Genomic DNA, 26,290 nt, shown 5'->3' on the forward strand with positions numbered 1-26,290 from the left:
TCGTCCACCTTTGATCTTTTTTTTTCCTTTCCTGCTCTCAGTTCAGAATCTATTTCACAAAAGTTGAGATGAGCTGTTAACCTGCAGAGTTATTACTGTTGAGCATGCAGTTCATTCAGTTCTGCGTCTGCATTTGTTTTCCATTCGCTTTCCAAACATCCAGGTCTGCACTTCTGACTTTTCTGACTCACCAAAAACTGACTCTTCATTTCACAATAAATGTGCAAATCATAATGAAGCATCTCCTCGTCTACTTACAGACACACCTGTGGTAAACAGTGAAAGTATAGAATCTGTATTTTTCATTCTCCACTTATTTCAGGGGTCGGCAACGTGCATGTCAGGAGCCACATGTGGCTCTTTTACTGTCCTGTTATGGCTCCACAGCTGAATTAGATCAGTAGGTAATAATAAAATTATCCTCCTTTACATTAAAATAAAGCTCTGCTGATCATTGCAGCACAGTTTAACAATAAATGGTCTTAAACGCAGGAGTTAATGTAGAACTGCTAATTCACCCTTCAACCCAGAAGATCAGCACAGACTGCTGGTCACGATAGCAACACAGACAATCTCACCTAGCTAGTAGCTATGAAATGGTAAAGAGAGAGATTTAAGACGAACATCGATAATTTGAAGACGTATGGGCTATAATCACTCCAGCTGGTTTCCTGATACGTTTAATCTGCAATGAGAAAATGTCAAACACTCAAACGTCGCAAAGCTGAAGTCGGCCCTCAATCAATTTTTCACATTCCACTTTAAATGGTGCTATAGTTAGCTACATAGATAGATACATTCTGGGGCCTCAGGCACCATTTAAGGTAGAATAGTAAAATTCTCACAAGAAGCTGGCGAATGAGAAGCGGCTTCAGCCTCATCAAAAGTCGAACATTGAGAGATGTTTTGCAAGAAACTGTTCTACTTTAGAGGAAAAGTTTCCTGCTGGAGATGCGAGAAAAGCATCTATAGCTGAGCCAAAGCTTAAAGTTGAGCAACATAAGTCCACGTATTTGTTCAAATTCTTTAGTCTATACTAGCACATTAGCACATACTGAAACATACAGCCAAGTTGGTAAAACATTACTTCAGTAAAATGGTTTGATTTTGTTAAAAATTGACAAAAGGGCTGTTAACATTTGGCTTGCCAATGCCTGACTTATTTTAACAAGCAAGTCAGATGTATTATTAACAACAAGTAAGAAGACGTAAACAGCTTGAACACCTAGTTCAGGCCATTTGAGCTGAATGTGCTCCCTCAGATGCTTTAGAAAAGTGCAGTAGAAATCGACATTGACAGTTTTACCCTAGATGACAAATTCATAGCACACATCCTCATGAATGTGGATGAAAAAGGCGAGCATGATCTTATCGGTGCTCCTGAACTGATGCACCTTCTCCTGTCTTGGAGACTGTGAGCTGAGCTCTTCCACTACAAAGACCCGACTGGTGATGGTCCTCAATATGAAGGTTAGGTCAGACCTGTTGACAGAGATCTTGGCGGTGCATGTTAAATTTGGACATGTTCTTGTTCTAAAGGATATTAACAGTTTCCTCGATGGGGAGCTGACGGTCCTGACATACAAATGGTTACATTTGTGGGATGTTTTCAGGGGTGTATTCTTTTTTTGGGGGGGAGGGGGGAGGGGGGTTACCCTGACCTCTGATCATCCTCTAGTGACATTCTGCCCATCTTGAAATGTAAACGACACTCAAAACACCTTGTCTGGCTCATGGCTTCATTGCCATAGACATTTCCATTGCCACTTTCCCGAGTTGGACACAGAACTTGATGTTTGCTCCATGGTGAAATCACAAATGCACACCTGCAAATGATCAAAGAAATGGACCAACACAGGTCCTGATCTTGATATTCTGTGATGTACCGTGGAACACTAACCCACAAAAGTTGCTTCATGCACATTACTGTGCCATGTTCTGTTCCTTCACAACAGGAACAGTCCCAGATCTTTTTGATCGCACCTCATAAGGGACTATTCCATGTTGTTGCATGACAGATCTTTTATAGTGTTGTCATGTAGTAACATGGATTAGTATTGATATTGATAAGACAAGAATTGAATAATTTCAAACCGATAATGTACACCAGTAGGTTCCCAAACTTTTGTAGCTCATGGCCCACACAACTGACCACAGAAAATTCAGCAGCCCCCAAGAAGATTTAACGAACCTTACTGCTTCAAATGAAAACGCAATAATCAGTGTAGCCTGTGGAATTTCTCTCAAGTGTACAATCACACAACACAGAACAAAAAATTCTGTTTGTAGCTGTTTACCCGTTCTGAAAGAAGTCAATAATATATAAATAGAACTAGGTGGCTATGTTAGTTTCTGTGTCATGCACTTTGGCCAATCTATGAGTTGGACCTTGTTTATGGAAATGCTTATCTTACCAATAGTACTTAGCTAAATGTCTATAAGTTGCAATCAATTTTTTTTAAGTAAATTACAAAGTGCAGTTCTAGCAATACCACCACAGCCCACTAGGTGGCTGATGCCTACAGGTTGAAGACCACCAGTCTAAACTATGGAGAGGAGGTTCTTCTATGTGATTTACTTGATGTTGAGAGGGAAAATCTAGTAAAGGTATACGAGTGCAGTGGGAAAAAATAGACAGGGAAGCAAAAATGTTGTCGCTGCACATGTAAAGCTAATGTTTTTTCCAGCCAGAACAGAGCACTGCACAGCCTCAGCCATACATAAGGCTACAACGGGTGGTATAGTGGTAATAATGAATCAAAAAAGTTAGTAATTACTCTCAAAATGTCATGACTATGTTAATTACTATTTGCAGGGAAAAGAAATCTCAATACTTGATACTTCTATGCTAATCTGTACCAAATTATCTTACAGTATTAAACGATACTGTTTGTTTCAAGTGCTTTTTCTCAAAACAAGCAAAATGAGTCTATACAGTGAGATAATTCCTCTTAATAAAATGACTTAAGTAAATAATACATTACATAAACTACTATTGTGCAGTGGGTAGCACTGTTGCTTCACTGCAAGAAGGGCCTGGGTTCGATTCCCTGGCCGGGCAACTAGGGTTCCGAGTTTGCATGTTCTCCCCGTGTCTGCGTGGGTTTCCTCCCACAGTCCAAAGACATGCAGTCAGGCCGGTTGGAGAAATTGACCCCTAGAGGTGAACATGTATGTCTGTCTGACTGCCCTGTGATGGACTGATGACCTGTCCCAGATATTTTCTGCCTTCCGCCCAATAAACGCTAGGATAGGCTCCAGCACCCTCTGTGACCTAGAAACATAAGTGGCTTAGAAGATAGATAGATGGATGGATATTCTTATAGCACTCGCGAAATGAAGAATATCAGATGTAATGACTAGATTTGAGATGATTTCACTTGCCAAGCTGTCGTTACTTGCAGTGTAGACCTTTGCATCTCTAATTTAGGTCAAATCTGTGCTTTCAGAGGGCCCCATCCCTGTCTTTTTTCTTAGAGCCCCAAAATCCACCCATAAAGCCACCACTGCTCGCACAGTTTCCCTGCAGGTACTGCACTGAGACAGCTAAGAAGATGATGATGATTGAAATCTCCGTCTCTGGATCTCCACAGAAACAGTGGAAACAGCTGGCTTTTTAGCATCTGCAAGCTTTGCTTGCCTTGTTTTTAGAACCATCTCGGAGAGAGCCACAGCATTAACCGGGCCATGTGGGCATGTTCTTGCCAGCTGAAACGAATGAGAGAGAGAGAGAGTCTCATGCCATCTGCCATGTTGGAAAGCAAGCCAAAATGGCTGTGGCCTGTGATTTCAAGATAACAAAAAAAAACAGCCACTAGAGCTAATCAACGTCCACCAGAGCCAACATGGCACCCCGTGTGAGGAGAAAGGCGCCTCGTGAATGCGAGCCAGGCCCGACTCGGCCCCTGGGGCATGGACAGGGCCGTCCCAGAGGACTGTGGGTCAGCAGCCAACACAGCAGTGCTCCACTTCTTATCCAAATAGAGTGGTGTTTTGGCTTCCCATGATGAGTGGAATGGAGTCACAGACACCAATGTAGACTTTCTAAATAAACTATTTGAACCTGTCAATCCAAAAGTTGGGGATACATTCTGAGACCAGGGCAATGGCCACGCTGAAGCTACACTTGGTAAGATTTGGGGATTTGGAGACCTCTCTGGGGGGAAATGTGTAATTGCACACTACATGCAGAAGAACCTCTTCCCCAAGCGGATGAATCTGATAATTGAAAGTAAATTCAAAGCGAATTCAGTTTAAACTTGGTGAAGGACACATGTGAGGCCTAAATATCGAGCCGGACCTTCTTTCTGAGCCTGTATGGACATATATATATATGTTAGTCAGTTGTTTTTCCTTGTGACGTCTTTCAAATTTACCTCAAATAGTGCAGTTTTAAGTTGTATAATTCGGCTGCCAGAGAGTTATAGTGCATGTCCATGTTGTTGATGGTAATACATATGAGGATTGAGGGTTTCTGCATGCTGCCATGTTTTCTATCACTGAGTAAAAGATGCTCAAGACTTCTTTTATTCTTCAGTCCACTGTGGTTTGTCTTACACATTAGGTTCAAGGTAAATGTAATAGTTATAGAACAATTTGTAGTAGTTACTGAGTAATTCACAGTAAATCCTGAATCATTCATGTGCATTAAAGAATCATTTTTAATTGGTCCTGAATCATTTCTAGTTGATACTGACTAAGTAATGTATAGTAGATAATAAATAGTTCAAAATAGGTGCATGATTCATAGCAGATGCTGAATAATTTATAGTAGTTACTAAGTTAAAGGAAAGGATCAATTAGATTCTCAGCCGACAGATTTTATTTAAACCTATGCAAAAGTACTTTTCAGCCTGGGTGCTGCAGCCCCCAGTGGGCTGTAATGGTACTGCATTTTTTTATTATTTCATAATCATTGCAGCACAGACATTTAACTAAGCATAATTTAAAATATGACAATTGTGATTGTTAGTAGTTACTAATTATTAGCATAAAGAAAATGCTCTATATCAAGCTCCTTGATTTTTCTGGCAAAATGTTAGCAAATTATGTTTTTGTTTTCTGCGCAAGCACAACTGAAATGAAGGAAATGCCGCAGTCAGTATGCAGAACTGGGCTTCCTCTGTGTGGGAACTGAAAAGGAGTAACTACAGCTCTGTGCTATCCGCTGAGGGATCAAACTGAGACAGGACTCCTCAGCTTTCCTCTTGTCAGCCTGACATCCAGCACTCGGTAGCTGTCAAAGCTTCTCATTAGCAGGGTCAGCAAAAGTGGACCTGGTCGTTCAAATCGGTGGAAGATTTTGTGGTCATTTGTTTGGGCTGTGAGTTTGTGATTGATATAGAGAAAGAAAGACCTACTTTCTCTGCTTATTCTTTTTTGTTTTAGTATTCAATAGCGACTCCGCTTCTAGTTATCTCAGATGGAGGTATCGTACTTAGCCGGTCTCAGCAATGATTTCAGAGTCCACTTCACCCAGAGGCCAAGACAAGACAGAGTCACAATGAGGTTGAGACCGAGACGAGGCTGAGATGGCCAGTGTATGGTTTCAAGACCGGGACTCGAGTACTACAGTACTATTATAATTCATAGTAATTAAGAAGTAAAGTATATTAACTAATATAACTGAATAATAATTAAGGGGTTACATTGTTCCCTTCTGCTAAAAGTTACCTGTGGCATCCACCTGTCGCCTGGGCCCCAATGATGATCGTGAGAGCCGGCAGGAAGGTGTTTCTCCTCTTCCCGCCAGCCTGGTGGAGCTTGGTCCTCACTCGGGGTTCGTGCCCTGCCTTCATGCTGTGTGATCATGGCCCGGAGGATGGATACATGCCACATTGCCATTTTTGAGAAGCGAGGTCTGGTTACAACATTGCTGCTAACATAAAGCACAATGGAAGGGTTGCTGTTTAGAGAGCTATAGAAAAGAAAATATGTCCCATCCAACATTTGAATATGACAAATGACAATTAGGCAGCTCCAGCGGCTCCATCTGTAATCATGGCCACGCCGGGGCAAAAGGTCGAGCAGGAGAAACACCAGAGCCAGAAATGAACCCCAGTAGCGTTTCTCTCGCTCTTGGCAGCAAAGCCACAAAATGTCGCACTCGCCAAAGCGATTTCTTCTTTAAAAGGTCGACCACTTGGCTCGCTCAAGAACAATTTGGTCGCTGTTTGTTTTGGCACTCTGAGCCACTGTCCTTTGTTTGTTCCCAGTTGAAAAGAAAGTTGTGTGAAAATATCACCCCCCCCCCACCACACACACACCCCCCCGGGCTGTGATATCTTCTCCGATGACTAATGAGCACGGCATAATAAGAACAATTACGGCATCATGGAAATGAAAGCGGCGTATTAACTGTCAAACTAAAGTTCACTTGGATTAGTCATGGTAATGAAAAGGGAAAAAACCATGCAGGTACTTACAAAAACTCTCTTATTAACAGCGAAGACGTGCTACTAAATGTTAAACGTGAGTTTGGCTGCGTCCTTTAAATGGTACCATTTCAAAGCAAACAATGTCTTCGTACAGGGTGGATCCAAAGTCCTAATCACTACCTTGTCTGTCCTGAGACCTCCCCCTGAGTATGATTGGTCCCAATTACTGCCCCATTTGTCCTGAGACCTCCCCCTGACTGTGATTGGTCCCAATCACTGCCTCATTTGTCCTGAGACCTCTCCCTGACTGTGATTGGTCCCAATAACTGCCCCATTTGTCCTGAGAGCTCCCCCTGACTGTGATTGGTCCCAATAACTGACCCATTTGTCCTGAGATCTCCCCCTGATTGTGATTGGTCCTCATCACTGCCTCATTCTTCCTGAGACCTCCCCTGACTGTGATTGGTCCTCATCACTGCCTCATTTGTCCTGAGACCTCCCCAGGCTGTGATTGGATTTCATTACTGCCTCATTTTTCTTGAGGCCACCCTCTGAATGTGATTGGTCCCAATAACTGCCCCATTTGTCCTGAGATCTCCCCCTGACTGTGATTGGTCCCAATCACTGCCTCATTCGTCCTGAGACTTCCCCCTGACTGTGATTGGTCCCAATCACTGCCTCATTTGTCCTGAGACCTCTCCCTGACTGTGATTGGTCCCAATAACTGGCCCATTTGTCCTGAGATCTCCCCCTGACTGTGATTGGTCCCAATGACTGCCTCATTTTCCTGAGACTTCCCCCTGACTGTGATTGGTCCCAATCACTGCCTCATTTGTCCTGAGACTTCCCCCTGACTGTGATTGGTCCCAATCACTGCCTCATTTGTCCTGAGACCTCTCCCTGACTGTGATTGGTCCCAATAACTGCCCCATTTGTCCTGAGACTTCCCCCTGACTGTGATTGGTCCCAATAACTGCCCCATTTGTCCTGAGATCTCCCCCTGACTGTGATTGGTCCCAATCACTGCCTCATTTTCCTGAGACTTCCCCCTGACTGATTGGTCCCAATCACTGCCTCATTTGTCCTGAGACTTCCCCCTGACTGTGATTGGTCCCAATCACTGCCTCATTTGTCCTGAGACCTCTCCCTGACTGTGATTGGTCCCAATAACTACCCCATTTGTCCTGAGATCTCCCCCTGACTGTGATTGGTCCCAATAACTGCCCCATTTGTCCTGAGATTTCCCCCTGACTGTGATTGGTCCCAATGACTGCCTCATTTTCCTGAGACTTCCCCCTGACTGTGATTGGTCCCAATCACTGCCTCATTTGTCCTGAGACTTCCCCCTGACTGTGATTGGTCCCAATCACTGCCTCATTTGTCCTGAGACCTCTCCCTGACTGTGATTGGTCCCAATAACTGCCCCATTTGTCCTGAGAGCTCCCCCTGACTGTGATTGGTCCCAATAACTGACCCATTTGTCCTGAGATCTCCCCCTGATTGTGATTGGTCCTCATCACTGCCTCATTCTTCCTGAGACCTCCCCTGACTGTGATTGGTCCTCATCACTGCCTCATTTGTCCTGAGACCTCCCCAGGCTGTGATTGGATTTCATTACTGCCTCATTTTTCTTGAGGCCACCCTCTGAATGTGATTGGTCCAAATCACCTTTGTCCTGAGAACCCACCTCCCTGACTATAATTGGTCCTAATCACCACTGTTATGTTCCCACAAAAGGCTACAGTCCAGGGGAGAGTGTGCGGACAGTAACATGTGTGGTGTGAGCAGGTGGAGATGGCCAACCAGTGAGGAAACCAGAGTATATAGAAAACAGATTTAATTCAAGGACATCCACAGTCATACACACCACTATACAATGGACAGAAATGTTTACAACATTTTGTATACAAATGTATACAACAATGTTTACACTCTGATTGGCCAGTAAGTGACGAGTGTGATGAGGATGATGAATGATACCCCGGTCCACCTATAAGGTGAAAAGATAGACCGACTGGCGCAGAAAAGAGGAGAGAAAAGAGTAAAAGAGGGCGCATGAAAGAGAGAGAGAGCGATTGAGAAAAACAACATGCACAAGGCGCTCACATGTAACAACCACCCTGTTTGATCTGAGACCTCCCCCTGACTGTGACTGGTCCTACTAACTGCCTCTTTTGTCCTGAGACTGGTGCTAGTCACTGCCTTGTTTCTTCAGACCTCCACCTGACTTTGATAGGTCCTCGTCATTAAGCTAAATCTGTCAATACAATCTGATTCCGAAATCATCGTACATCTCTGTATTTTACCGTTGAAATTCTTTACACTTTCATGACCATTTAAAAATCCTGACTCATCCCTAAGGAAATGAAGAGAAGTATGACACAGGTGGGCTTTAGAATTAGAAATTAATTGAATGCAGTGGGCGAGATACCCTCCTTTTACGCCTTCTTTTGACTGTCTCTCTCTGGTTACAAGTAAAGATGGGAAATGATTCCAGCTCTGGCAACATCCCGTTATAAGCCATTTGACTTGTTTCAGGGTTCATTGAATTGACCTGTTTTATCACCTTATTTTGATGTCAAGGTTCACCCTGATCCATTCTTTCCCGGGAGAGGTTGAGAATGAAGCACCTGCTGAATGTCTCTGCATCATTAGCCCTCAGCAGATATGGATCTGAATGACCTCTCACCACCATGCTTTTTCTGCCCTCATCTGAGACGATGTTACCACAGTCCAAGTCTCATCTTCGCTATGGCCATCTCAGTGGTTTCCTGCCTCAGATTCTCAAGGCCCTCTCCTTCTCTTGAAAGCCATTTCGGTCACTATTCGAATGTTTTGTAGTTGGGTTTGATCCTTTTGCAATCTCATAGCTTTGACGTTTGCGCTCATTTCTAAAACAGGCTGTGAACTCAGAGCTCCACTCTTTCATCTTCTCGGGTGACATCAAAGCCTTGGACCTCTCTCAGACCTCCGAGGCCACCATTAGCTGTGGAGAAATCCACCCCGCTCTTTCAACCACGCCACGCAGCAGGTCGATGCTGGCTGACGCTGCCATCAAAGTGTGTTTAGAGAGTGTTGGCAGTGGAGGAAGTCGTGGTTGGTGGGCGTGCCTTTGCAGCGCTCCACGTTGGCGGCACTTTAATGGAAACAAATGTGCCAATTAGACAAATGTGCATTTCCTCTGTTCCTGGGGCAGGGAAGGAGGAGGGATTATGGGCCTCATAGCAAGTCTGTCCCACTGTCTGCATCTTTCCTCTCATCATCCCAGCTCCAACCTCCCCAGAGGCCCACAAAGACCCAGAAACAACCCATGAATACTAATCAGAGAGCGCGAGAGAAAGAGAGAGTTTCAGAAACTACTGCGCTTCAAGACATTTTTTCCAGAGAGAAGGTACAGAAAGATACATAGGCTGTCAAGCTTAAAGTAATTAATTGTGATTAACCATGTTATTTTGTGTAGTTAATCACAATAATTGCATTTGTCCTTTTTGCTCAAATTTGATCATGATCAAGGTGACTTTATTGCCATTTGCATCACTTGTGTATTGGAACGCTTAGACAGTTCTCAGTCAAACAACTAAATACACAACTATGAATTACAAATTTGTTTTGTTTATACAGCCAATTCTTTCTTTGTTAGTTCACTGCTTGTTGATTTACCATAGGTCTCCTTTCATCCCTGTCCATCAAAGTCTGCAGAAGGTTCTGAAGTTTCACTTAAAAACCTATAATAACCTGTATTTGATGAACAGTTCTACAATCCAAAATTCCATCATAAAGTGCACTGCAGCTGTATTTCAGTCTGCATTGTGGATGGATTGAAGGGTCAAACTAGGAAAATGCATTGACATCGCCCCCTATTGACAGCAGTGTACGCAATATACGAAACATGACTGCTGGGGTTGGAGAGAACTGGTCAAAGTATACACACATATGAAAACTTTTGATACAGTTGTCTGCATGCTGTAGAACCCCCCCCCCCCAAAAAAAAAATGGGCATACTTGTTATCTGTTGACTGAACAGCCAGAGTATGCGTGGCCAACTATGGTGTGGATGTGGTTAGCTGATGTTAGCTAAGGCCAGAAAAAATAGCAAATAGCCCTGGCAAACTAACCTGTTGGTACTGCATTCATTGAGCATCCAACATTGTTCCAGTTAGCTATTGTGTTAGCTCAATAGGTCATCTGAAGAGGCAGGTTCCAATACTTTGTCCAACATGAAAACTGACCCATTTTCCTCGGCTATTTTTAAGTCATAAAGTACGCCTGCACCCCTATACTAATTTTAGACAACCTTGCAGTTAACTGAATGTCTGTTCTATGTCTGTGAACTCTAGATCCTGGAATATCAAAATTAGTCACTTCTTAGTTCCACATCTCACTATTCAGAAATTGCCCCATTGAATGACTAAGACTTGTTTATGAGTAGCAGATAGGACATAATACTTGTCCACCAAGTTGCAAGTCTGTGTGTCCTACAGGTGTTTTTTGGAACCTGTACCCAGGCAGAAGACTACCATAAGAAATGTTGGGAAGATAGACTTGGTATCTGAGTGAGATGGTATCAAACTTTCTAAAGCAACCCTGAAGTAAAAAAGGAGTTCAAAGTTGGAAGTGATGGTGCAATGATCAACATTATCAGAGGGATGGCAAACCTGTTGCTGGCCCAGGGTTATAATGTAAGTTGAAAACTTGGTTGAGTGTGGAGTGCACATTGTATGTGGTAAAAAGAAGAAACATTACCTCTTGCAAGGGAAAATGGTTCTGTTAAATCAGACTACACCTTTATTTTAAAGGATATCAGATACCTGATTTACTCTCTTCAGACAAAACCATCCATCCATCCATTTTCTAAGCCGCTTCTCTGTCAGGGTCGCGGGGCCAGACACAACCAACAAAACTAAATTGAATGTTTCTGAAATATTGATTTTGAAGAAAGAAAGTTGTCCAACAATAGCACTTCACTCGCTAGCTTGGCTTGCTTGTGTTATTGATTGTACAGATGTTAAAAGAGCACAGACAAGAGGAATTGGGTGGCAGGTTTTAGATGTGGCGTACCCTTGTTTGGGTGGATTTTGAAAGATATTCTCATTATGAGATCCTGTCTGGCCTTACAAGACTATGGAAGCTGTCAGGATGAAGAAAAATAATAAAACTCAACAATAACTGAACAATAACAATAGCTTGAACCCATAATAAAAGAAAGGTAAACAGGTTTCAGTGCTTGGATTTGTAATAAAAGAGAGTTCGGCAACAACATAGTTTAAATAAAATAAGGTTGAGGAGGTAGATCTAAGGCAGAGAGTCAAACAGAGATGACCCACACATAGACAGGGAGGGTGGACCAGTGGCTCTCAAGGAGCTGCGGAGTGGAACAGAGAAAAGAGTGAAATTAAAAGCTTGTGATGAAAGAGTTCTCTCCGGCCATCAAACAGGGAGCGAAAAACATTTATCCGCTCAGCAGCTGACGGCTGATATATCGATCCTCTGAAATCCATTATTCTTCAGAGAGAGAGGGGGAGAGAGAGAGAAAGGCAATCTTATTGTTTGCAGCTGTGGTGTTTTCTTACACAGGGCAAGGACACAAACGCACACACATACACGCAGTTCCTCCCCAGAGCCATGCTGTGTTTTTAATTCTCAAACACACAGACATAAATCAACCCTGTCCCTGACGTTCCCCTGCTGAACTCTCTCAGGACCTCCGGCCCCGGCTGTCCAGCGATTGTAATCTAACCGGTCCAGCCGTGCGGATGGAGGGGCATTGCGTCGGCGATGATCCCGAACCAGTCCCAAATGGGTTGAGACGCCCATACCTCAGCCCCAGATAAATCACTTTGCCTCTCTACCACAAACTCCGACCTGACCTGAAGTGATGGAGTAGGAAAGAAACATCTCTATTATCTGAAATCGTGGCTCCTGTATATCTTCCTCATGCTCCTTGGAGAGATTCTCATGGAATGCTAATTTCTGGTTCTGACTGTGGTATTGCTAGTTGTCAAGCCTTGCTGACTGTTGACTGACTCATTTTCCTGCTGGTTTTGTGACTAATTAGAGCTCATAAGTAACATTTTAACACAATCTCTTTCTCTCTTCAGCTGGCAATCCCTTATCCTCAACTTGCTGTACTTGTATCCTAAATGCTACAGCTCAGAAGATGTGTCCTCTTTCTTAGATCTTGGATCCTCTATATGTTCCTTCCTCGTGTTCCTAGGAAGTTTCACCTCATGATTCTTGTTTCCTCTCAGTTTCCCCATCAGGCCAAAAAATCTAAAATGAGCTCTTCCAAAGATTTATAGTTCAGGTAAGGCAGTGGTTAACAATCCTATTCCTGAAGACCCTCCCCTCTGCACAGTTTCAGGCATTCTCTGGATCCAGCTCCTGAAAAGTTTGATTATTCATTGATGAGCTGGGCAGGAGGTCCTCAAGACTAGGATTGAAACCTCTGCTCTACACTCTCAGAAAAAGGGTACAAACTTGTCACTAGGGTGATGCCCCTTAAGGAGACATTTCAGTACCTTTGGTCTAAGTTGTATTGACTCCACATACCCCAACTTGTCTCCAGGCTTTTTATTTTATTGTTCTGTTTTAAAACATGTGGTTATGAAAAGTACAAATATGTACATTTTCACTGGGAAAAACATATCTAAAGTTCACAATTGCACCTTAAAACCACCGTTGTACTTTTGAGGGAACATTTATTTCTAACAGTGTTGGGTATCACTATTTGGAACTTCAGCCACAGCAATTCACTGGTATCTCCACAATATCCAATCTATTGCTAGATGGCATCTTACCTTGTGTCTCAAACCAAGTACTTCATTGGTAGTTAACTTTTTCTAGGTCATCACCGAATGAGCAAACATTAGCAAATCTGGGGGTCCTTAACTTCAAAGCCTCAGTGTTCTACACAGAGACACCAAAATACAAAACATGTGGTCTGATAACAGTAAGAGTCAGAGATCAGTTTAGAGTCATGTGGAAATAAATTCCACCATTCCAGCCTCTGTAACTCTGTGTCAGTAATTCATACCATTATTTTGATGGTTGGGGAAAAACTTTAGAGTATTACATTTCAAATGAGACCAAGATCGTTTGTGTAGCCCAAAGTATGTGAGAATAGTACTCCTTTATTTTTGGGTATGCTATTTCAGACTCAAATGGGGCGATAGTTAAAGGTTAATTAGTGTTGAATGATTGGCCATGTAGTGTTGGACAAACCAGAGATTACAAAAAAACTGGACTGGAAATTGGATACAAGATCCAGATGTGGAGATCTCTGAACTATATGTTGATAGATCTCCAAGATTTAATCCAAGTAGTCTTTTCAAAGGTTTTGTTTGAGGAGAGATGTATTTGGTACAGAAGTTCTCTGCCAGGTGTAGATATTCCTGGTTTGGTCCTTGACTGCAGCATTTTCCTTCCCGTTCTTCTGCAGGTGGAGTGGCTTAAGAATGATGAGCCCATCAGCACACTTGACGATGTTAACATTGACACTCGAGCAGACCACAACCTGATCATCAGTGAAGCTCGTCTCTCAGACTCGGGCAACTACACCTGTCTGGCCAGCAACATCGTCGCTAGAAGACGCAGTGCCCCAGCAACTGTCATTGTATTTGGTGAGATTTAATACTTTTGTATCTGTGAATGTTTTCTGTCACATTTCAGTCACTTAAATGTCAAGCAGTAGTAAAGCAAGTACAAACAGATGGACTGCAGTCTATAATTACGCACATATAGTTCATTTGTAAGGTAGGTGGGGCTCACAAAGTGGCCGGTGAGCGTGAAGTTTAGGTTTGATGTTTCTAATAAAGTAGTCAGTGAGTGGAAGTTCAAGGTGGGTGTTTCTAATAAAGTGGCCAGAGAGTGGAAGTACAAGGTAGGTGTTTCTATTAAAGTGGCCAGTGAGTGGAAGTACAAGGTGGGTGTTTCTAATAAAGTGGCCAGATAGAGGTAGTACAAGGTAGTGGCCATTGGGTGGAAAATTTCTGCTAATATGGATAGAGAGGAAAGTGTGGATGCCGTGACTTACTACAACTAGACAACCACTTCTCATGTTCACAGAGTTCTTTTTCAGTTTGTTGCTTCCAGTTAGGGGTCACCTTGTCAGTCTCTTTCTTAGAGTTTGTCATGATACCTTTTAAGCTTTCTGGTGCCATTCAAAGATTTGTCCTTGTGGAGATGAGTCTGTTTGAAAAGCTGCTCGAAATGCTACTTCCCAGCACTCGTCTATCCACTGACCTGTGCTGCCCTTCAGAAACTGTCACATGAAGGAGAAAAAAAACACTGCTTATAAATCATCATGGCTGCCATGCTGCATGACACGGCTCCCTCGTTTTTCAAACACCTAATGGTTTATCATGAAAGGTGTAATGGGGAATGGCGAAGCTTCATCATTCGCAGACCCATATCTGGTCTCTGGGTCTGTCAGCACAGTTTTGATTGGTTATTTTGGCAGTGTTTCTAACGAGTTAACGATTCTGTTGCCCCCTGCGTGGCTGTGCTTTACAGACTTCAAGCCCCATTAGGCTAATTGTGACAGCCTTACGGTGTTTTGCTACAATGTTGAGATGGTTAAGTAACACACACACACACACACACGCTCACACTGCCGCATGTATTGGTGTACTTGTGGTGCATGTCCAGGGTCTCCTGCTGCGCCCCAGCTGACCCGACCCTGACCTAAACTTTGTCAACTGAAATACCAAGTTTGCTCTCTTTTACTTTTCCTGACAATGGCTGCAGCTTAGGTCCCCACATCCACTAAATGTTCATGTTTTCATCACCCTGGGGGGACATGGTCCCCACAAAGAGCTAAATACACCCACGCATGCTCGTGCTGCGTTCCTGAAACAGTGCGGAACAGATGTCGGCAGCTAAAGCAAGCGTGGCGCCGTAAGCTTGATTGAACTTAGCGAAGGACTTTGACATGAGCTGTCAAAACTCGTCAACGACAGTCACCATGGTGCCCAGAGGCTGGCATGGCTGCCCTACAGAACGCACCTTTTTATACTTTTTCACAGGCACAAATCACGGCAACGCAGATGTGGGTGGGTTGTTTTTGAAAGGCAATCAAAAGTTTGGACACACCCACTCATAGAAGGCCTTTAGTTTTACTGCTTAACTTAAAAATATTAACAAGGTGCCACTTTACCACAAGTCTACGCTTAGAAAAGGTTGGTGAATATTTTAAAAGGAGATGATTAATAATTATTAATAAGGTGGTAGGATCATTAATAAGCAGTAATAACACATGTATAAAGGGCAACCACAACATATTGTTGGCTAGTTAGTGAAGTTGCTTTATGTGACTTTATGTAACTGATTAACCCTCCTGTCCTCTTCACCTCCCACCCCTTACTTTAGTGTTCCCGGTCAAAATTGACCGGTCTGTTTTAACTGCTCTTAAATTAGCACAAAAACCATTTTTCACCCCCATATTTTTATTCAACATCCTTTAGCTGTGAACAAGGTCAAAAGTGTTTAACCTGAATTTATAGAATTAGACATAAAATAACTGCAGTGTAAATACAAATAGAGTGAGTGAGTTGGGGGGTGTGTATGAGGATGAGTGAGTGAGTTGGGGGTGTGTATGAGGATGAGTGAGTGAGTTGGGGGGTGTGTATGAGGATGAGTGAGTGAGTTGGGGGTGTGTATGAGGATGAGTGAGTGAGTTGGGAGGTGTGTATGAGGATGAGTGAGTGAGTTGGGGGGTGTGTGTGAGGATGAGTGAGTGAGTTGGGGGGTGTGTATGAGGATGAGTGAGTGAGTTGGGGGGGTGTGTATGAGGATGAGTGAGTGAGTTGGGGGGGTGTATGAGGATGAGTGAGTGAGTTGGGGGGTGTGTATGAGGATGAGTGAGTGAGTTGGGGGGTGTGTATGAGGATGAGTGAGTGAGTTGGGGGGTGTGTGTGAGGATGAGTGAGTGAGTTGGGGGGTGTGTATGAGGATGAGTGAGTGAGTTGGGGGGGTGTGTATGAGGATGAGTGAGTGAGTTGGGGGGGTGTATGAGGATGAGTGAGTGAGTTGGGGGGGTGTGTATGAGGATGAGTGAGTGGGTTGGGGGGGTGTGTATGAGGATGAGTGAGTGAGTTAGGGGGGTGTGTATGAGGATGAGTGAGTGAGTTAGGGGGGGGTGTATGAGGATGAGTGAGTGAGTTGGGGGGGTGTGTATGAGGATGAGTGAGTGAGTTGGGGGGTGTGTATGAGGATGAGTGAGTGAGTTGGGGGTGTGTATGAGGATGAGTGAGTGAGTTGGGGGGGTGTGTATGAGGATGAGTGAGTGGGTTAGGGGGGTGTGTATGAGGATGAGTGAGTGAGTTGGGGGGGGTGTGTATGAGGATGAGTGAGTGAGTTGGGGGGGTGTGTATGAGGATGAGTGAGTGAGTTGGGGGCTGTGTATGAGGATGAGTGAGTGAGTTGGGGGGGGTGTGTATGAGGATGAGTGAGTGAGTTAGGGGGGTGTGTATGAGGATGAGTGAGTGAGTTGTCGGGGTGTATGAAGATGAGTGAGTGAGTTGGGGGGGTGTGTATGAGGATGAGTGAGTGAGTTGGGGGTGTGTGTATGAGGATGAGTGAGTGAGTTGGGGGGTGTGTATGAGGATGAGTGAGTGAGTTGGGGGGTGTGTATGAGGATGAGTGAGTGAGTTGGGAGGTGTGTGTGAGGATGAGTGAGTGAGTTGGGGGGTGTGTATGAGGATGAGTGAGTGAGTTGGGAGGTGTGTGTGAGGATGAGTGAGTTGGGGGGGTGTGTATGAGGATGAGTGAGTGAGTTGGGGGGGGTGTGTATGAGGATGAGTGAGTGAGTTGGGGGGTGTGTATGAGGATGAGTGAGTGAGTTGGGGGGTGTGTATGAGGATGAGTGAGTGAGTTGGGGGGGTGTGTATGAGGATGAGTGAGTGAGTTGGGGGGTGTGTATGAGGATGAGCGAGTGAGTTGGGGGGTGTGTATGAGGATGAGCGAGTGAGTTGGGGGGTGTGTGTGAGGATGAGTGAGTGAGTTGGGGGGTGTGTATGAGGATGAGTGAGTGAGTTGGGGGGGTGTGTATGAGGATGAGTGAGTGAGTTGGGGGGGTGTATGAGGATGAGTGAGTGAGTTGGGGGGGTGTGTATGAGGATGAGTGAGTGGGTTGGGGGGGTGTGTATGAGGATGAGTGAGTGAGTTAGGGGGGTGTGTATGAGGATGAGTGAGTGAGTTAGGGGGGTGTGTATGAGGATGAGTGAGTGAGTTGGGGGGGTGTATGAGGATGAGTGAGTGAGTTGGGGGGGTGTGTATGAGGATGAGTGAGTGAGTTGGGGGGGTGTATGAGGATGAGTGAGTGAGTTGGGGGGGTGTGTATGAGGATGAGTGAGTGGGTTAGGGGGGTGTGTATGAGGATGAGTGAGTGAGTTGGGGGGGTGTGTATGAGGATGAGTGAGTGAGTTGGGGGGGTGTGTATGAGGATGAGTGAGTGAGTTGGGGGCTGTGTATGAGGATGAGTGAGTGAGTTGGGGGGGTGTGTATGAGGATGAGTGAGTGAGTTGGGGGGGGGTGTGTATGAGGATGAGTGAGTGGGTTAGGGGGGTGTGTATGAGGATGAGTGAGTGAGTTGGGGGGGGTGTGTATGAGGATGAGTGAGTGGGTTAGGGGGGTGTGTATGAGGATGAGTGAGTGAGTTGGGGGGTGTGTATGAGGATGAGTGAGTGAGTTGGGGGGTGTGTATGAGGATGAGTGAGTGAGTTGGGGGCTGTGTATGAGGATGAGCGAGTGAGTTGGGGGGGTGTGTATGAGGATGAGCGAGTGAGTTGGGGGGGTGTGTATGAGGATGAGTGAGTGAGTTGGGGGTGTGTATGAGGATGAGTGAGTGAGTTGAGGGGGTGTGTATGAGGATGAGTGAGTGAGTTGGGGGGGTGTGTATGAGGATGAGTGAGTGAGTTGGGGGTGTGCGTATGAGGATGAGTGAGTGAGTTGGGGGGGTGTGTATGAGTGAGTGAGTTGGGGGGGTGTGTGTGAGGATGAGTGAGTAAGTTGGGAGGTGTGTATGAGGATGAGTGAGTGAGTTGGGGGGGTGTGTATGAGGATGAGTGAGTGAGTTGGGGGGTGTGTATGAGGATGAGTGAGTGAGTTGGGGGGTGTGTATGAGGATGAGTGAGTGAGTTGGGGGGGTGTGTATGAGGATGAGTGAGTGAGTTGGGGGGGTGTATGAGGATGAGTGAGTGAGTTGGGGGGGTGTGTATGAGGATGAGTGAGTGAGTTAGGGGGGTGTATGAGGATGAGTGAGTGAGTTGGGGGGGTGTATGAGGATGAGTGAGTGAGTTGGGGGGGTGTATGAGGATGAGTGAGTGAGTTGGGGGGGTGTGTATGATGATGAGCGAGTGAGTTGGGGGGGTGTGTATGAGGATGAGCGAGTGAGTTGGGGGGTGTGTATGAGGATGAGCGAGTGAGTTGGGGGTGTGTATGAGGATGAGTGAGTTGGGGGGGTGTGTATGAGGATGTTCTCTGTCTGATGGATGAATATAGTCTGGATACCCATTCATTTCCTATGGCGGTCACTTTTGACCGGGAACCCCACGGGTGTAACGACTGATTGATTAAACACTCAAAATCCAATGAAAGAGGTGATCATCACTTTTATATGTTCGAGTGCACAGTGTGGAGGACATCATGAGGCCTTGAGGCGTTCAGATGTAAAACACAATATTTATGAGTGTTTTAAGTTGTAAATCGGTCAGATTTGACCCGAACACGTCAGGAAGGTTAAGTATTAAGCCATGAGAGGCCGTGTGTTACTGCGACTTTGTCACGGGAAAGCGAGGTTATTAGGCACGACGTGAAGCAGAGTAATAAAACTCCTACTGGATCCTGCAGCCCAACAGAGCAAAACACAGCTAAGAAACGGTGATCTCGGACTTCGGCACGTCCAGACTCGATAAATGATGCACAGTTTGGCTGTAGAGGCCAGATTTTCGAAACTTTCATAGGTAGAACACTATTTAGGGAGTACGGCGCCGTTTGGGATTCAGCCTGGGTTTGACGTGACTCCTGACCGAAACACAGACATTTGAAGCCTGTAAGACATTCAACATTTTCCTACTTTTATTCTGGCGTTTTACAGTTAATCAGAGCACAACTGCTTTAATTGAAGCCTGTGATATTACTGATGGAGCTGTTTTGGCTGTTAGCTCGTTTGCTAGCTCCCTAGGCGTTCTAGTTAAGAACATAAGTCGCCAGCCCCGCAGTTTGAACAAAAACAATTAATGAATGGGGGCAGTCATGGGCTGGAGGTTAGGGAACCGGAAGTCTCGTGACCGGAAGGTTGCCGGTTTGATCCCCGGAGCCGACAGCACATGACTGAGGTGTCCGTGAGCAAGACACCTAACCCCCAACTGCTCCCTGGGCGCTGAGGATAGGGCTGCCCACGTAGTGGGTAACACCTCTGCCTTCTACGCTGTAGACTGGGGTTCAATCCCCACCTGGTTAAGCTCCCTACACTATACCTCCTATATACTTCTAACACCGCCTTGGCCTCCCTGTGTAAAATGATCAAATTGTAAGTCGCTCTGGATAAGAGCGTCAGCCAAATGCCGTAAATGTTAATGAATTAATGTTCAACCATTAATAAATTCATAGTCTTATTGTAAAGTCATACCAGACGATGTAGTAACACAAACACCGACTGGTCACTTCATTGTTTCTACACTCATTGTCCATTTGAGCAACTCCACTGACCATATAAGTGCACTCTGTAGTTCTACAGTTACAGACTGTAGTTTCTCTGACTTTATTACCATGTTTTTCAATGGTCAGGACCCCCCTTGACCCCCACAGAGCAGGTATTGTTTTGGTGGTGCGTCGTTCTCAGCAGTGACTCTGACATGGTGGTGGCCTGTTAGTTTGTGCTGATGCGAGTGGATCAGACGCCACTGTCATTCCCCAAAGAATAACTGACCCCCTGTTCACTTTCTTTGGTAAGACTTCAGAAAGTGTGTGGAAGTGTGTGTGAGTGTGTTGTTAGAAGTGTGATTGTGAGGTGTGAAGCACGCGGTTAGCCTGTAGTGTGGCCCTCCAGTCCTCTGTGGACCAATTAGCTGATCGGCTAGTCATCGTTGGTTTGAAGAGCAGCAGGAGTCGTTAGCGGAGCTTTACTGCTGCTGCTTCCTGTCCCTGAAGTACCATCAGGATCTAAATCATCCATTTATCTCCATCTCTCTTTCTATATATACATATATATCTCTCTATCTTTATCTCTCTCTCTCTTTATCTCTCTCTTTATCTCTATCTTTATATCTCTCTATCTTTATCTCTCTCTCTCTTTATCTCTCTCTTTATCTCTATCTTTATATCTCTCTATCTTTATCTCTCTCTCTCTTTATCTCTCTCTTTATCTCTATCTTTATATCTCTCTATCTTTATCTCTCTCTCTCTTTCTCTCTCTGTCTTTATCTCTCTGTCTTTATCTCTCTCTATCTTTCTCTCTCTCTGTCTTTATCTCTCTCTGTCTTTATCTCTCTCTCTCTCTGTCTTTCTCTCTCTCTGTCTTTATCTCTATCTATCTGTCTTTATCCCTTTCTCTATCTTTATCTCTCTCTCTCTTTATCTCTCTCTCTCTTTATATATATATATATATATATATATATATATATATATATATATATTGCTCTGTCTTTATCTCTCTCTGTCTTTATCCCTCTCTCTGTCTGTCTCTTGTCTTTCTGTCCTCTCTATCTCTCCCCTCTCTGTTTCTGTTCTCTTTCTTTCTTTCTCTCTGTCTCTTTCTCTCCTTTTTCTCTCCCTCCATTCTTTCTACCCCCCCTCTCTCTATCTCTCTCTCTCTCTCTCTCTCTAGTTTTATTATAATTAACTAAAATGAAACCTAGCAGTGAAAAAATGTGCTTGTTAACTTAAAAAAAAAAGAAGTTTTCAAATAAATCCAAACTGTCAAAAGCAAAACTAATTCCAAACAAAATCACTGAATAAAACTCATTTTTCTGTCAGTGTGTTAATGAGCGTGTTTAAGCTTTAAGGAAAGCTGGAGTCGAGTTCAGTTCACTGTTCTGCTCGTTTGTTTCTGCTCTTATCAAATACCTGCTGCCACAGTGTTCATCACAAAACTCAGAACTAATCCTAAAACTTAAACTCCGCTAAAACTAAACGAAAAGTTTCACTTTCCAGAGAATAAAACACAACAAAATACCATGAAAACTATCATCAGCGCTTGAAACTAAAACTATTATAACCCTGTCTTTCTCTCTCCTCAGTGAATGGCGGGTGGTCATCATGGACGGACTGGTCAGACTGTAGTGTCCGCTGTGGGAGGGGCGTTCAGAGACGTTCACGCACCTGCACCAACCCTGCCCCACTGAATGGGGGGGCCTTCTGCGATGGCATGTCTGTCCAGAAAAGCACCTGCAGCTCCCCCTGCCCAGGTACACTACAGCATTTACCTCTGTTTGAGAGTGTTTGGGCAGGGGGTGTTGGGGAGGGGGGTGTGCAGTGACTTGTGCGTAAGGCAACATGATCCTGTAACTACACATCACTTTGTTACACATAACATTTTTAATGATAATTAAATAAATACATGACGTGTCATACTATTCTACGGGACCTGCTTTGTGTGAACACAGTACAATATGTTAAGGCATGGAAGTGTCAGGTGGTGCGACCGTCCACCTATATATGCAGATTGAATCATCTTCATCTTCTTCTTCTTCTTTCGGCTGCTTCCTTTAGGGGTCGCCACAGCGGATCATCTGCCTCCATCTTGCCCTATCCATTGCCTCCTCTACTTTCACACCAACCATCTCCATGTCCACCTTCACTACATCCATAAACCTTCTCTGAGGTCTACCTCTTCTCCTTCTACCCGGCAGCTTCATCTCCAACATTCTTTGCCCAATATATCCACTATTCCTCCTCAACACATGTCCAAACCCTCTCAACCTGGCCTCTATGGCTTTATCTCCAAACTGCTCCACCTTCACTGTCCCTCTGATCTGCTCGTTTCTAATCTTTGTCACTCCCAACGAAAATCTCAGCATCTTCATCTCCGCCCCCTCCAGCTCAGCCTCCTGTCTTTTAGACAGAGCCACAGTCTCCAAACCAAACATCATAGCAGGACGCACTACTGTCTTGTAAACCTTCCCTTTCACTCTTGCTGCTATCCTTCTGTCACACATCAGCCCTGACACCCGTCTCCACCCACTCCATCCTGCCTGCACCCTCTTCTTCACCTCTTTTCTACACTGTCCATTGCTCTGGATGGTTGACCCAAGATATTTGAAGTCATCCACCTTTACGACCTCTACTCTTTGCATCTTTACCTTTCCACCTGCCTCCCTCTCATTCATACACATGTATTCTGTCTTGTCTCTACTGACCTTCATTCCTCTCCTCTCCAGTGCAAACCTCCACCTCTCCAGATTCCCTTCCACCTGCTCTCTACTCTCACCACAGATTACAATGTCATCTGCAAACATCATGGTCCATGGAGCCTCCTGCCTGACCTCATCTGTCAACCTGTATATATGCAGATTGAATAAACTGTTAAAATATTATTTCACTCAAATGACATCCTAAACAAAATACTTTGGCCTGATTTTGTTCAAAAGCTTTCAAAATGTTCCAATCATTTAAAAACTTTGGCCTGTAAGTTCTGATTTCTTCAAATGTCATGGGGTACAACCAACAACAAAGGACATTTTTTCTGAAATGCTTTTATGAAAAAGTGGACAGTGTTTTGCAGTTTTAAAAAGACCTCTACTGACCTTCATGGTGCATTGCCAAAGTCAGTAGCCCTTCACGAATATTGAAAACCGTTTTAATTTTTCTGTTATGGTTAGACTGCAGGTGGTGTGACCCCAGGAAAACCATGGACAATGTGCCATTATTAAAATGATATTTTTTCACTTGAAAAAAGTGCATAACTTGAGTTCTAGGCCAAAAGTCCAAGTACAAAGACTGTTTTTTATACATTTTCAACCGTGGCAAATAACTTTTTATATATAAATATATAAAGTATATAATGTGTTGTTGCACCCCTTGACATTTCCTGAATGTAGTCAAATTGATGATCCTATTTAACATAGAATGTATTTTGTCATTTATACCTATGATATGAATATTAACACATTGAATAGATATGACCGTTACAGCTATTACAGCTGTATAGTCGACAGTTATGTGGTGAAAGCTGAGTCAATATTGATTCATGAAGTCATGAATAAAACCACAGGAGAAAGGATTGCGTTTTGCAACAAGTGGGTTCAAAAATTTGACCTTAAAAATCCTTGATGAAACCAAACTCCAGAGGTCAGTAGAGCTTGATGTGTCTTTTCCAACAAGGCCTGGATCGCATTGTTACCCTTCAGAGAACCAGAGATACGGGCCCTGGAATCTCAAGTTTATATCCGATGTAGGTTCACCCTGGGCATTCTTGCGGAGGCGCTCTCCCGCAGTGGAGAGCCAGAGATCCAGAGAAACTTCGAGCAAAACTCAGCAAATATAAGAATGATCAACTTCAAACGTCACAGGATTAGGCTCTCTCCAACAGCACATGACTTTTTATCGTTGTCTTTGGGAAATCAGAGATAACGTTTAACATCTGAGCTTTGAAGCACTGTGGGCAGAGAAATGTTAGAATGAAGCCACAAAGTACTCCACAAGTTAGTAGAGCGAGATGTGACCTCCCTCTGGTCTCCAACGAGCCCTGGATCACAATCCAGGAAACCTGAGATACGGACCCCGAAATGTCCAGGTTTCTCACCTGTTGTCTTTGCTGAGGTGTCCATGTTGTTAGTGTCATTATCCCATGATCAGCGACTAGTCAACATCAGGCTTAAAGCATCATCACCAAGTAGTAAAGTTGACAAGGCATCTAGTCTGTGCAACGCCTAGTGGACATCACAAATTCACCCACAAAAGAAAGATGAATTAGCTTTATGAAAAGCTGACATGTCAACCTATTTCCATAATCAGTGTTGTCGAACGACTGATCAGTCATTGCAGCCATAATCAATGGTATTGATTTATAGATAGATACATGCTTGAGTGACAGTAATGACTTATGAAATGGATTAGGGGTTCATTCATTAGACTTTTCAAAATGTGCAGTGGATATTATACACATGGATACATTGTCCCATTCAGAATCTTGTTCCCCAGTCCAGCACTCACCCCGCATTTGTCCTGCATTTGCATTTAGATTAGCCACGGAGGAAGCCGAAGTGGTGTCCCGAGCGAGGAGGGTGGGGGAGTGGTTGATTGAGGGAGGCAAAAGTAAATTGTCTTTGGGTTTCAGAGGTGGAGAGGAAAAAGCATCAGATTTATCAGCTGGACCCTGAGGGAGAAACTGGGAAATGAGCTGCCAGTCTGTAAGCTTTGGGACAAAAGAAAGTTCCGAGAAGTTTGGATCAGATACAGGGATTATTCTGATAGGGGGACGGGATAATGGGATTGCTTAGAGAACTGATCCGAAAGGTAGTGTTTTGTGGTGTATTTTTAATGAAGGCCTGGATTTGTGTGCACAGTGGACGGCGGCTGGGCTAACTGGTCAGAGTGGTCAGTGTGCAGTGCGGAGTGTGAGAAGCAACGCGGCAGAGAGTGTACAGACCCTGAGCCCAAGCACGGGGGCAGACTGTGTGATGGGGCAGCGCTGGAGACCGACAACTGCACCGGAGATCTCTGTACTCAGGGTGAGTGACCTTTATAATCTTCGTCATCAGCAGCAGGATCATGATTAGCTTCAACATCATCACCCTCAACATCATCATTATAATCATCATCATCCTTTTCCATTGTCATTTTCTTCTTAACCTTGAAGATTTGGCTCAAAAATGAGGCTCAAATACCCAGAAGCATGTCTTCAGTGCTAAAATTAAAGTGAACATAGTGCTGGGCCCTGTGGAACTCCATCAGAAATTTCATCAGTAGGCTCTGATTAAGCTATCAAGACTGCCATCATTACCTTGATATCACATCTCCACATCATCACCTTAATTTCTAGGTAGGCAAAATCACTAGAAACTTCATCACCATTATTATCTTTTATCGTCATTGTTTTCTTCATCACCATCATTGTCATCCCAGACTGTGTGAATGGATATATGGCTCAGAACGGTGGCTTACACATCCAAAAACATGTCCATGTTCAGAGTTAAATGAAAGTCCTGTAGGACTTCATCATTTAGGGCATCTTGCTGATGCTCTTATCCAGAGCGACTTACAATTTGAACATTTTACACAGGTAGGCCAAGGTGGTGTTAGGAGTCTTGCCCAAGGACCCTATTGGTATAGTGTAGGGTGCTTGCCCTGGTGGGGGATTGAACCCCAGTCTACAGCGTAGAAGGCAAAGGTGTCAACCACTACACCAACCAACCACTAATCATCACTAATATCAGCTACTTTGACAGCCATCACCACCTTCATCATTCACATCGCTGCTACTCCTTGTCACTATATGCAATTCTGAAGGTAACATCCTAGCCACCTGAACTGTATGTGTTAATCTGAAGAGGTAGGTCCTCATCAAAAGCTGACATGCACTTAACAAAACAGTCTTCTGTGCTGGCAGATACACTAGCTTTGTCCAAGACTGGCCATCTTTGCATTCAGTGTAAGAGGCAGAGAATGTCTCTTGTACTACCTGTCTGGCTTGCTCACCACAGGTCCAGAGTGTCCAGAGGGAAGGGCTTGAAGGGGCCAGAGGGTGCCAGAGGGACCAAAGGGAGTTTAAGATGGCTAACAAGGGTCAGAGGATCCAGAGGACACTAGTGGTGGATATTAAGGGCAAGAGGGTTGCTAGAGAGTCCAGATGGACATAGTAATGGTTAGTAAACATCAGATGGGATTAGAAGTGTTCAGAAGGAGCTTGTGGTTGCTAGTAATGGTCAGAGGGGATTAAAATGGGAAGAGGGTCTACAGGAAGCTAGTGGTGTCTA

At 44.3% G+C, this 26,290-nt stretch overlaps 1 protein-coding gene across 1 annotated transcript in view; it reads left to right on the forward strand.

Annotated features, from left to right (window-relative positions):
* The window catches only part of unc5da (unc-5 netrin receptor Da), a 326,135-nt gene that overhangs the window by 244,588 nt on the left and 55,257 nt on the right, over positions 1–26,290 (forward strand). Inside the window, exons 5-7 of the mRNA XM_017717166.2 lie at positions 13,816–13,996; positions 21,614–21,781; positions 24,881–25,045. Of these exons, the coding sequence (XP_017572655.1) occupies positions 13,816–13,996; positions 21,614–21,781; positions 24,881–25,045 (514 nt within the window). The remainder of the gene's footprint in view (positions 1–13,815; positions 13,997–21,613; positions 21,782–24,880; positions 25,046–26,290) is intronic.

This window comes from Pygocentrus nattereri, chromosome 16 (assembly GCF_015220715.1).
Source record: "Pygocentrus nattereri isolate fPygNat1 chromosome 16, fPygNat1.pri, whole genome shotgun sequence".
Classification (NCBI taxonomy): Eukaryota; Metazoa; Chordata; class Actinopteri; order Characiformes; family Serrasalmidae; genus Pygocentrus; species Pygocentrus nattereri.